The sequence below is a fragment of the Sphaerodactylus townsendi genome, linkage group LG16 (assembly GCF_021028975.2).
Source record: "Sphaerodactylus townsendi isolate TG3544 linkage group LG16, MPM_Stown_v2.3, whole genome shotgun sequence".
NCBI lineage: Eukaryota > Metazoa > Chordata > Lepidosauria > Squamata > Sphaerodactylidae > Sphaerodactylus > Sphaerodactylus townsendi.
Genome location: NC_059440.1, coordinates 439101 through 452714, shown reverse-complemented (window position 1 = coordinate 452714; position 13614 = coordinate 439101). Strand labels below are relative to the sequence as shown.

General features: G+C 44.3%; 1 protein-coding gene across 4 annotated transcripts in view; it reads left to right on the top strand.

The window, feature by feature from the left end:
• The window catches only part of WSCD1 (WSC domain containing 1), a 98078-nt gene that overhangs the window by 68549 nt on the left and 15915 nt on the right, over positions 1 to 13614 (top strand). For all 4 annotated transcript variants that reach the window (XM_048518754.1, XM_048518755.1, XM_048518752.1 and 1 more), the window contains one exon: positions 6753 to 6930. In XM_048518754.1, coding sequence (XP_048374711.1) covers positions 6753 to 6930 — 178 coding nt within the window. The remainder of the gene's footprint in view (positions 1 to 6752; positions 6931 to 13614) is intronic.

Below are 13614 nucleotides of genomic sequence, written 5' to 3'. Positions count from 1 at the left end.
ACCTGGTCTGCTAAGGCATTTGCAATCTCAGATCAAAGAGGATCAAGATTGGTAGCCATAAATCGACTTCTCCATAAATCTGTTTAAGCCCCTTTTAAAGCTATCCAGGTTAGTGGCCATCACCACCTCCTGTGGCAGCATATTCCAAACACCAATCACACGTTGCGTGAAGAAGTGTTTCCTTTTATTAGTCCTAATTCTTCCCCCCAGCATTTTCAATGAATGCCCCCTGGTTCTAGTATTGTGAGAAAGAGAGAAAAATTTCTCTCTGTCAACATTTTCTACCCCATGCATAATTTTATAGACTTCAATCATATCCCCCCTCAGCCGTCTCCTCTCCAAACTAAAGAGTCCCAAACGCTGCAGCCTCTCCTCATAGGGAAGGCGCTCCAGTCCCTCAATCATCCTTGTTGCCCTTCTCTGCACTTTTTCTATCTCCTCAATATCCTTTTTGAGATGCGGCGACCAGAACTGGACACAGTACTCCAAGTGCGGTCGCACCACTGCTTTATATAAGGCATGACAATCTTTGCAGTTTTATTCTCAATTCCTTTCCTAATTATCCCCAGCATAGAGTTTGCCTTTTTCACAGCTGCCATGCATTGAGTTGACATTCCCATGGAACTATCAACTAAGATGCCCAAATCCCTTTCCTGGTCTGTGACTGATAGCACTGACCCTTGTAGCTTGTATGTGAAGTTTGGAGTTTTTGCCCCTATGTGGATCACTTTGCATTTTGCTACATTGAACTGCATTTGCCATTTCTGAGCCCACTCACCTAATTTATCAAGATCTGCTTGGAGCTCTTCGCAATCCTTTGTGGTTCTCACCACGCTACATAATTTGGTATCATCTGCAAACTTGGCCACCACGCTACCCACCCCTACTTCCAGATCATTTATGAATAGGTTAAAGAGCACTGGTCCCAAAACGAATCCTTGGGGGACACCACTCCCTACATCTCTCCATTGTGAGAACTTCCCATTTACACCCACCCTTTGCTTCCTGGTCCTCAACCAGTTTTTAATCCATAGGAGGACTTCCCCTCTTATTCCTTCATTGCTGAGTTTTCTCAATAGTCTCTGGTGAGGAACTTTGTCAAAAGCCTTTTGGAAATCCAAGTAGACAATGTCCACTGGTTCCCCCTTATCCACATGCCTGTTTACACTCTCAAAGAACTCTAGTAAGTTTGTAAGACAGGATTTGCCTCTGCAAAAGCCATGCTGACTCTTTCTCAGCAGGTCTTGCTTTTCTACATGTTTAATAATTTTATCTTTAATGATAGATTCTACTAATTTACCAGGAACAGATGTCAAACTGACTGGCCTGTAATTTCCCGGGTCCCCCCTAGATCCTTTTTTAAAAATTGGTGTGACATCTTCCAGTCTTCAGGGATAGAGCCTGATTTCAGGGATAAGTTGCATATTAAAGTGAGAAGATCAGCAATTTCATGTTTGAGCTCTTTAAGAACTCTTGGGTGAATGCGATCTGGGCCAGGGGATTTGGTAGCATTTAGTTTATCAATGGCTGCCAGAACTTCTTCCTTGTCTACCACTATCTTCGCTAGTTCCTCGGATTCGCCTCCCAAGAAGCATGGTTCAGGTGCAGGAATTTTCCTCACCTCCTCTTGGGTGAAGACAGATGCAAAGAATTCATTCAGCTTCTCTGCAATCTCCCTGTCATCGTTTAGCACACCCTTTGCTCCTTTGTCATCTAACGGGCCTTCCGCTTCCCTAGCTGGCTTCGGACTGTATTTACTAGTGACTGGATTTCTGTGTCTGATTTCCCATACAGATTATTATTATTATTGTAGATTTCACAGCTGCCAGATTTTTTAGCTGGTTGTTGGCCTTCATTACAATTCAAGCCTCACCCAGAAGCCTAGGAAGTTGTAATGTATCGGTGTAGTATTCGTGCGGATCCCAGCAGGGCTGCCTTCTGAATTTGACAGATGTTAATTTTGTCAATTCGAAGATGTTTCAAGTGCTGCCCTAGTGTTTTTGGGATGGCGCCCATCGTGCCGATTACCACTGGGACGACCTCAGCTGGTTGTGCCATAGACGCTGAAGCTCGATTTTCAAATAATAATAATAATAATAATAATAATAATAATAATAATAATAATAATAATAATAATAATAATAATAATAATAATAATAATAATAATTATTATTATTATTATTATTATTATTATTATTATTATTATTATTATTATTATTAAAATCCACTCCCTTCGGCATGGATTTAAAGGAAGAATCCGAGGTCCCCAGTTTTAACATTGAAAGGGATGCTGTTTCAGGGTGTGGGAGAATCCACCCCAGAATAGCATCATTTTCAATGTTGTTTAAACTGGGAACCCCAGATTCTCCCTTTAAGGTGGATTTAAAAGGAGAATCTGGGCTTCCTAGTTTAAACACCATTGAAAATGATGCTGTTTGGGGGTGGATTCCAGCATCACTAGTTTAAACTAGGGAGCCCAGATTCTTCTTTTAAATCCACCTTAAAGGGAGAAACTGGGGCCCCCAGTTTAAATAACATTGAAAGTTATGCTGTTTCCCCCAATTGGGGGGACTGGATACAACACCATAAAATGTTTTCATAGCAGTAATAAATCATTTTGAAAGCATTTTGAAAATGTTTTCCAAAATTTATTTCTGCTGTGTGGCATGGCCCATTGCTGTGTTCAGATTTGCGTGTTAGGGAATGTTCTATAATATGATGGTGACTTTGAAATGACCTGGTGGAAAAAAATAACTGTTTGGTCACAGTGGGGGAGGGTGGCTGCCCATGGTGGCTGCCCATGGGGGGGCATCAAACTCAGGTTTTGCCCAGGGCTCCAGTTTTCCTAGGTACGCCTCTGAGAAAGGGTGCTCAGTGGCTTTGACTCCTTTATCTCTCCAACTCTCCAGTGCAGTCCCACTCTGAAGTTGGAGGTTAAGAATCAGTGCTAATTCCTTCACTTCCAATATCCACAACTCTACATACTGAGCATGATATTGTAGATTCCTCACTGAGACAGAAGCTAGTTGTTCAAATTGACATATTCCCATTTCAGGGGAAGCAGCCCTTGGTTTATCCTCTTTTAATTTGATTATTGTGGGAGAGCCAAGCAGGGCCTCTGAGACGGCTGCTACCTGCGGTGACCATATTAACTTATGGAGCTTGGGTGTAAAGGAGGGGTCCTCACCAGCCCCAGCCTTATTTGAAAAGGTTAGAGTTAGTGGTAGATGATCACTGAGTAATAAGTCCCCAATACTAAAGGAGGTAACAAACTGATATAAATAAGGTGACATTAAAATATAATCAATCAAACTCGAACCCATGGAGTTTACCAGGGTATAGCTATCTGCATTTCTATTATGTTTAAGCTCATTGAACCATAGTTTATTGAACTTGATGGCAAATTTGATTAGCTGGATTCCAGTGAAGTTCACATGCAAATCTTTGGAAGTCTGAAGGGCAGGACATAGAAGAAGCTGTACAAAGTCATCCTCAAGGTTCAGCTGGACCAAAGTTGTGGATAGTTCCACACCAACCCTGGAATTAAAGTCTCCTGTCAATATTATCTCCGTAAGCGAATGATTGTTTTCCAGGTTCTCGATAAATGATGATAAGCTGCTCCAGGTATTGGATGAGGAGTCACGTGATAGACCGGGAGTGATATAGAGGTTTACTATGATCATGGTCAGACCTTCCCCCTCTATCAAAACTGCATGGGCAAGGGGTGGACAGGAACCCAGAGGAGTAGATTTGATACTATTGGTGACAAATAGTGTGAGACCAACCACATTACGGCCAAATTTGGATACTCTAGTAGCTGGAAGAGAATATTGATGATAGCCTTTTAGAAAGAAATCTGTGTTAGACCAGGTTTCTTGTAGAGCTATAAACTTGAATCTACTTAAATAGGAGGTAAAATCACGGTTCCTGCTTTTGTTGTTCCATCCTGTGGTATTCCAGGAAATGAGGGAGGCAACTTCCCTTCTCTGGTGTCAGTCCGCAGGATTGATTGCTTCAAAGGCAGGTGTGTCATACTGGACACAACCATTCATGGGGCCCCTATTCAGAATTCCTATTGAGTTTCCCAGTGGTTGGTTGGGAGTGACGACTGCACATTGAGTATCAGTACGTAATGAATCATACCCTTGGTTCATGGTATGAGGCTGGGTTGGAGCAGGTGAAAGTTGTACCATATAGTTGTACCACATACAGGGAAACACAGTCCATGGAGGGCCATGAAGGGCTTTACAAATCCAAACCAGAGATGGACAAAGTGCAGAAAAAGACTGTCAAGGTGATTATGGGTTGCAGCACTTTTTCATGCAGAAACATGGGGGCTTTTCCATTTAGAAAAAATACAATTGGGTTAACATGACAGAGTTATGCACATACAATTATGTACAGGACAGGAACGTGGGTAGAGATCATTTTTCCTCCCTTGCTTCATAATACTAAAACACATACCGTAACCTCCAGTGAAGTTGATGGGGAGTAGATTCCATAAGAACAAAAAGAAATACTTAGTTGCTCAATGAGTAATTCAGATGCAGAATTGTCACTAAAAGTCAATTGTGACTTGATAGCACTTTCCATGAGCATAGATTACTTTTATGGGGATTTGATGGATTCACAGAGGCCCATCAATGACTGCTAGCCATGCTGACTTAGGCTGATTCCGCACAGCATAATAATGGCAGGTTACATTCGGTATTTTAAAGTCTGGGTCTATTTTATCCCAGTTTCTCCCTTCGCACGGGTGCCCATTTCCGTGAAGGAATCGAGTTAAGACCGGGAGGAAATATTCTGAAAAACCCGGGGTTTTTTTGTTTTTGCAACACAGGCACTCATGTGTGACCATCCCCAACATTCTGATTGGCTGTCCTGCCCAAAGGCAGTGCTTCTGATTAGCAGATCCACAGCAACCATGGGAAAACCAAGCAGTGTACCCCCCCCCCTCTAGCTTTGGAAGAGAGCCCAGTGCAGCGGGAAACACGGCAAGCACATTGTGCTATACAAAGTAAAACTTTTTACCAGTACTGAGCAGAGCACTATGTCACATCCACATTCAAAGGTGTGCAAAGGTGTGCAAAAAACCACAGCACATGAGCACATGTGATATACCAAATAACATTTGACTCCAAACACCCAGAACTTGTAAAGGAAAGGAAATGGGGCCATTATTGTGAATCCATTGCCATTCACACTTGGGTGAAATGGCACTTGGTTGCTGTCATGGGCAGAAAATGTGCTTGGGGAAGGTTTTGGAAAGAGCAGGCTGCTATACTGGTTGGCAGCTCAGCACAAATGAAACTGGCATGATGTAAGGCGGGGAGATCAGGCAGTGGGTAGGGAAAAATAAACCGCTTCGGCGCTCTTGTTGTTCCCATGGAAGTGGGTTCAATGTGGGATTTTTGAAAAAGATCAATATTTTAGTGTTTTTTGAAAAACCTGGGATGAGGAAAATATTGTGGGATAATTTTGCTTTAGGGATGGGAGCCATGTGAAGTTCTTGCCCAAATCAGGATATTTCCCTTCATCAACCCCATATATTTGTACCATATGGAATCAACCTTAGGGGAACCTCTACTTTTAGAGACAGAAGACCTCTGAATATCAGTGTGAGGAAGCAACATCAGGGAAAGCCTTGGGTTCTTTGGCTGCATTCCCTGTTTGTTCATCATTCACTCCAGTCATTGATGTGGGCAAAACTTTGGGAGCAAAAACTACCAGACCATGGCCACACAGCTCGGAAAACCTACAACAACCAGTTGATTTTGCCTTTGACAATAAAAAATTAACCAAATTATTAAAAAATGAACCATTTTTCACACTGTTCAGTCTTTTCTCCAGACAGTAGACATCAGCAGGAATCTAATATAAGCAGGCAGTGATCCAATGGATGCAGCAGTTGAAGCCTCTGAACTATCTCAAACCTCTGTCTGAAATATGTTCTTTTTATGCTCTTATGCTCTGTCTGAAATATGCTTTTTATGCTCTTCAGCTATGCACAGAAACATTTGAAAGAAAACCAACCAAAAAAAACCCCTATTTTGTGATTGCCCAAAAAACTGTGAAATCCTATGGCCACTTTTACTTTCTGCACTCACTTCCTCCCTCCTTTCCTGGAGGTTGTTGTAATCCACACTAGGACTGCAGTGGCTTAGCAAAAATGCAATGCAAAATGCATAGCTGCCATTGATTGAACAGGAAAATTCCAGTGAGCGATCCTGTTCATCCCTCCATTTTGCCTCTCCCTGTCAGATCTTCGGGTCTGGAAATAACAGACTGTTGGATCGTTCCAAAGCTGTTTATTCCCATGATGCATAAGGTACATAAGAAAAGAGAGGTCTTAGCCTTAGCTCAGATCTGCCCCTATATCTCTTGGTCCCTCTTCCACCCCATGCCAGATGGCTCTCCCAATTTTACACTTCAAAGCAAAACCAGTCCTGGAAACAAATCACACTTACCTGGCAATAAGATCTTGTGTCCGGGGAATCCTGTGAAGAGAGGAAGAAGGGAGGCGCCAGGCACCTACAAGTTGCCGCTGTAAAGTCAACCCCCCCATGTCAGCCCCCCTTGTCCTGCTGACAGGATCCATCCTGACACTCCCCCTCCTCCCCTTGAAACCAGCTCAAAACAGGAACATTCACTTTGAAATGGGGGGCCTTATTTCAAGTTTTAGCCAAGGTATTTTGATGTTTGCTGTCTCCTTGAATTTGGTTCCCCCTCCCATTATCTCTCTCTTTCCCTAGGAATTTCCCCTGGCTGTCATCAGAGGACCTCACTGCCACTGTGGCTTCCCTACAGTCCAGTTCCCACTACGCAACAGCTCCAACAGTTCCCTGTGTGGAAGGCTGCAGAATGTGAGCAGCATGGCCAGAATGCCCGGACGGGAGAACTATGCCCTTGTTTATCAAACTCCAGTCCAAGGTAAGAGACAAAGTAGCCACAGATTCCAGGCTTCAATTTCTATCAATCAAAGGCCTGTTTTGGCCTTTGAGGGAGGACTCACTGGGGCCTGTCCTCACTAAGGTTGCCACATCCAGGATGGGAAATTCCTGGAGTCTGAGGAGGGCAGGTTAGGGAAGGGGAAAGACCTCAGCCTGGTTTAATGCCACGAACTGCACCCTTCAGAGCAGCCATCCTCTCTGCTGTTGTCTGAAGTTTGGTTGTAATTCTGGGAGATCTCCAGGCCCCCCAGCTTGCACAACCTGACTAATTCAGTTTGTGCACATTTGGTTGTGCTTCTCCCAGTTTTTCTTAAACAGATCCAGCTGGAGTTGGCCAATCTAGGCCTAGCAGCAATCACTAAGTGACTCAATGCCACTCAGTTTCCATGTCATCCTGACTGAGTGGTCCGAAAATAAGACAAACCGAAAATAAGACAAACTACATTTGCTCAGTAATCTTTATTTGGAACTTGAAGGACAGCATTAGCAAAGATGTTTCTGAAAAGCCCACGCAAACCCCTAGCACATATTCCCGTCCCCTAGCCAAAAGGTGCTACTTCACAAAGCAAAGGCAAAGTTTCATACTTGGTAAAGAAATGTGTTTCCTGTCTCCAAGGCCACTCCGCGGCAGTGATAACCGAACACCTGCAGAGAAGGAAAGGCTCTCATTCCCTTCCCATCCTCCTGCAGTTCCTCGATGCCAGGCTCCTGCCTGACGCTACTGCTCAACAGTAGGCACACCCAAGGGAAGCCGGTGTGGAATAGCAGTTAGAACTTCAGGACAGTGCCTGTGAAACTCACGTTCAAATCCTCATCTTGCTGTGGAAGCTCATTTGATGATTATTGACCAGTCACATAATTTTAGCCTAACCTACTTTACAGGGTTGTTGCTTGTATAATAAAGAGATTAATGTAAGCTGCTTTGGTCCCCACTGTGGGGAAAGAGTAGTTTTTCAATGCAGATGCAGTGTGGGGGGTAGGGAGCTTAAATCCGAAGGGCCAATAAAGGTAGGTTGGCTGTTGTGTGGGAAGGAGATAGGGTTGCTGATTCCAAGTTGGGAAATTTCTGGAGATTTGAGGAACAGAGCTTGAGGAGGGTGAGGCTGGAGGAGAGATTACAATGCCATAGACTTCACCCTCCACAGCAGCCGTTTCCTACAGAGGACTCTGGGTTGCCAATCTCTAGGTGAGGGCTACATTTTTAAATTTTAAATTTTACTTATTTATTTAAATTGGATCTTTTAAAAGTTAAATGCTTGTTGAAGAAAATCTATCTAAATATTTTTTTCTGTTTGAGATACATTATAGTCCAAAGGTTATTCATTATGAAATAAGGTTTAATTTACAATTACAAAGCATGAGGCGGTATATTCATGCAATGTTTATTTTTTCTTAACTCCATTAATCCATTCACAATGTCATGTTCTTCCAGAGGTTTCTGTAAGATATTGGGCCTTTCCCCACTTTCGTCCTTCCCCTCTATGCCGCGCGCTGCTCTCAGCGCGCAGCATCCCAGGCGTGCGCCCTGCCGTCCCCACGACCCCGCGCTCTGCGCGGGGCCATCAAAAGGCGCCGTTGAGAAGAGCGCCTGGGATGCTGCGTGCTGAGGGGCGTGACAGCAGCAGCTTCGGGGCGGCTGCGCTGTCGCCGCCCCTCTCAGTGGGGAGTGCCGAGGGACCCCGCGCTACTCTCCTCGAGTAGCGCGGGGCTTAAGGGAAGTGGGGAAAGGCCCATTATCACACATGCTTAGTTTTGCAGTTCTCAAAACTATGAATTTTTGTCTGCAGAGATATCATGCCTCTTTTTCACAGAAAAAATGTTATAAACAGAGTTGAGAAAAAAGACCTTAATCTTGTTCCTTTGCAAATCTGTGTACACAAAATCAACCCCTTTACCTCTTAAGTGCTAAGTTTTAAAACGTTTAATGAATAGAAGATCATTTGGAGTGGAATAGATCAGCACAAGGAGCTAAGTGTGAGGAGGGATGGTCTAGCAATAAAAATGAAACCTTTTGAGCAGAATAGTTCACAAGTATTGGGATCTTTGTGTGTATAGTCTGATGTTTATTATATTATTCTCTATGTGGAGGAGAAAATCTATAATGGCAGTAGGATGTAAAAGAGATCCAGTTTGAGAATATATCTTAATAATATTCCTCTACCTAAGGGTGAGGCAGACATGAATTAATTTTATGTAGAAAATGATGATGTAAATCTAGTCTTACTAACTAGTGATTTAAATTGTGATTTAAATTTATTTGATTTAAATCAAATCCATACTGGTGGATTCTATGACATTATACTCTGCTGAGGTCACTCCCCCCGCCCCAATCTTACTCTCCTAAGACACAGGCCCTTTCCGCACAGCAGAAAGGGTGCCTCTCCACCGGCAGAAATTATGCCGGTGGAGGGGAGGGGGCCGTTCGCACAGGAGCGTGCGAACGGCCCCCGCAGAGGCCGGTGCAAAAGAGGCAGCTCCGCATGGAGCTGCCTCTTCTGCCCCCCCCCCCCACTCACCTTGTCCTCCAGCGTCGCTCTAGAGGGCTGCAGGGACTCACCCATGCTTCCCTCCGACCTCCAGGGGTCGGAGGGCAGCGTGAGTGGGTCTCAGCAGCCCTCCAGACTGACGCTGGAGGATGAGGTGAGTGGGGGGGCAGGAAAGCAGCATCTTCGGCACGGTGCTGTTCGCACCGTGCCGATGGGAAGGCGGCGCTATCCAAAAACCTCCCTCAGGAAGGGAGGTGGAAAGCGGCATCTTCACGCAACTTGGGGTCGGACAGGACGGGGCTGCTGTGTTGCAGCAGTGCTGCCTGTGCGAACAGCTCCCCAGGGACTAGTGTTTTTCTGTTCCTGGACCGCTGCTTTTGGCCTCGTGCGGAAAGGGCCTCAACCTCCAAATCTTCAAGAATTTTCTAATCTGGATCTGGCAACCCTTAGGGGGAACCAATCTCTTTAGTAGGGAGAGCCATTGTGATTCCTGGAGTGCCACCTCTGCCAAGGGGAGAGCAGGTGCGAAACTGAGGAGGGTGGTGGGGGCAGAAAGACAGAGTGATGGGGTAGGGCATCAGAAAGAGAGAGAAAGCATGATTGGGATGGAGGACAGAGAAGTAAAAAGGGGTGGCAGGAGGGAGAAAGAATGAAGAACTGAGAGAAGTACAGGTAAGTAAAGGTGGAGGGATGGGTTTGCTGCTCTTGCAAGTTTCTTGCAGGTCCTTGCTTATCATATATAAATGCTTGTGGGTGAAGGAAAGAAAAGGCAATTCCAAATCTGTAGCCAGAACTGCTTCCTTCAGTTCTTTTGAACCTTTTCCCCCTCCCCTCCCCTGTGTTACCAGGGTATATCTATAAACCACTACAAAAAAACTAATATGAATATGGTTGATTGTACCAATGGTGGAAGCAAGTTTCTTTTTCTTTTCTTTTTTTTTGTAGCATTTCACAGTCTTCTATACTGTGAAAAACCGATAAAAAGAATCTTGATACGAGAACATGAATGATTGTAACATATTGCTTCTGGGCAGTGGTTTATCAATGCACATGTGTGATTCAGGAATGCAAAAGGAAAACTCTAGGAACTGCAAGCTTTGGCAAAATGTGGATCCACACAGCAGTCTACAGAATTCAGACAACAAAGGAACAGAGAATTTAAATGTATTAACTCCATTTTGGAAACAAAGTCGGATAATTTCGACAGTCCAGGTAAAAACTGGATGAGGAGAATTTCAGAAGCATTTCTGTCTGCTATAGAGATTGGTGTGACTAGTGCGCCTAGCACAGCACATCTGATTTGGATCTTCTTCTGGAAGAACAGAGAGGCAAGTGCTAAATAGGAAATTAACAGACAAGTATTATAGGTGTCCTGATAACAGCTTTCTGTTTAACACAAAATCCTTCACTTAACAGCAACAGAAAAGCTTTGCCTAAATTGAAATGTCACATGGCTGGGGCAGATAAGGACATTATTTAATCTGATCCAATGTAAGACCACCAGCCCTCAACAGATTAAGATACTCAACCTAGAACATAATGATCCTTAAGTACAGGAGGTTTATTGCAAATAAACGTTCGTAAAAGCAAATCACTATCCACATGTTGCAAAGGCAAAGCCAGTTAGATTGTGATGGACCCTGTCCTAACATATCCAAGGACAAGACAGTCTGTACAGAAGTGATGAATGAATGCAGCTATATGGAATGGAGGAGAATCATGAAAACATCTGTTCCCAAAGTCAGTTGGCTGGATCCAGCGCCAATACTCCAACTCTCCCTTGTGTTACTCCTGAGAGTGCTCTATCCCCCCAGTCCTGTGTGTGGGGGGGTCTGTTTGGGGGAGGAGGAGTTCCACTTCAGTGCACAGATTTTAGGCAGGATCCAACACAATACATCAGTACTAGCCCAACAGATGCACCAAAGTGGAGGGTTTACTTGCCCTGTTCACAATGCCCATTTTCTTCTCAAGTTGAGCACTCCGTGCTCTCACTTTGCCAATGTGTTTGTAATTACAGAAGGAGCAGTATTTGGAGCCTGTTTGCATTTGTGCAATTGGCATCCTTATCATTCCATGGGCTATATTCAGAACTTTCATCTTCCAATTCAGATCGAGAAACTCTTTGTGTTCTTTGACTCCCATAACCCCTATATAAACTGTGCATAAACATAAGTTCTCATAAACAAATTATTCATTTAATTAATTAATTAATTAACTTATATCCTGCTTTCTCTCCACGGAGGACCCAGTATGGCTTATATCATTCTGCTTTCCTCTATTTTATCATCACAACCCTGTGAAGTAGGTTAGGCTGTGAGGATATGGCAGGCCCAAGATTTCCCAGCAAGTTTATGAATAAGAATTTGAATCTTGGTCTCCCATACACTGGTCTAACACAATGAAGTATTTAAAGAGCCAACCACCTCCCTCTGGATAGGTAAGGATTGTGGTAGTGAAATGGGCACTATTAAAGGCACAGCAGCCTTCCAAACTTTCTGCAAAGGTCCGCTGGGTTTTTTCGGGTGTTCATCAGGGTGTCTTGCACATGAACAATCTGGGTTTTCACCTATCACTAGTGATGCTGTGGAAATCCCCCCAATTTTTTTACACCCATTTTGCCCGGATAAAAAGTACACTGAGTCCTGTTGGATTTCCAGTTATGAGCAGTGGGCAGAGGCATCCTTAGTTATTCTGGAATCCTGGCGTACTGCATTGTTATAAGCAAGCCCCTTGAACCACAGTCCATCCATCTCCTCCAGCTCCTTGTTTAGCCTCCTTTTGCATCTCCCTGCATAGCCTGTTTCACTAATTGCTGCCAAGATGGATTGATCAATAGGAGGAGATCCCAGGGTCCTGTTCGTTGATCCTAGCTGCTGAGTCCTGAAGAGCCTTGTTTGCTTGGGTTTGGGTAGCCACTCCCAACCCCAGCAGCTGAGTGGAAAACACCATGTCCACTACTTCCTCCCACTTGCTTTCATGCTGCAGAAGGTAGGAAAGGACATCTGCCAGAAAATATTTTTCCCTGGCAGATGTTTCAGTGTGAAATTGAACTTAAGAGAAGAACTCGGCCCAATGATATTGTTTAGCATTTCACTTGCAGGAGTTTCAAAGGGTTTATAAATTTTTATGGTCAGTCCACACCTGTCCAACCAATGTCTCCAGGTCATTAGAGTGAGCTTAATGCCCGCAGCCTCCTTTTCCCAGATAGCCCAAATCTATTCCATTCCACTGATTTATTTTTGATACACAACCACAGGACTGCTGCTGGGGCCCCTCTCCCTCTTGTAATATCACAGCCCTGACTGCAATGTCTCTGGCATCTACGCAGACCACAAAAAGGCTTGTTGGGGTTCGGGTGTTGTAGCACAGGCTTGGTGGTGAACAGTCTCAAATGTCTGTTGCACTCTGGAGTCATCTCCAACTCTGCCCCCCCCCCCCCCCCCGATAGCTTGGCTTTTATTCCCCTTTCCTTTGTTTTTAATAGATCAGTGAAGGGTAAAGCCACTTGGGTGAAATTGGGAATGAAGGAGCGGTAGAAATTTGCGAACCCGAGGAAAGCTTGCAGTTGCTTGCAAATTTTTGGGGCTTCCCACCCCACCATGCCTTGGACTGTTGCCAGGTTTATTTCTAGCTCCCTTGTGGAGACTTTATATCCCAAGATGTCCAGCTTACCTTTATGGAACTTTATGGGGTATTTCATTAATTAAGTCATAAACACCCCCAGGGGCTCACTTAGTCTGAATTGCATCACCAGGTACTCAGACTGATGCAAGAAAGTGCTGAAACCGTTTTCCACTCATCCCCCTCTTTAATTCTCACTTAAGCTTCTGTAGAACCAATTCGGCAAAACTCTTTTCTATGGCTAAAGAAGCCAACAGGTCCTTGATTAGCAGGAGCAGGTGTTCAGCATGAAAATGGCATTGAGCCCTCAGTCCTTTCTGAAACAGCCCTGGGGTAGAGGATGCCAGCTGTATAAACCCCCATTCCAGGTTCTTCTCCACAAATTATCTTAAGCACTCCCATCTCTTTGGATCCCAAGGAGTACAGCTTCCTTTGGGCTGGACAGCTCCCAGTAGCAGCTCAATGGCACAATCTGTTTTAAGGTGAGGAGGTAGATTATCACACTCTCACTCTGTGAATACCTGACATAAATCTGCATATTCGGCCAATACTGCCTC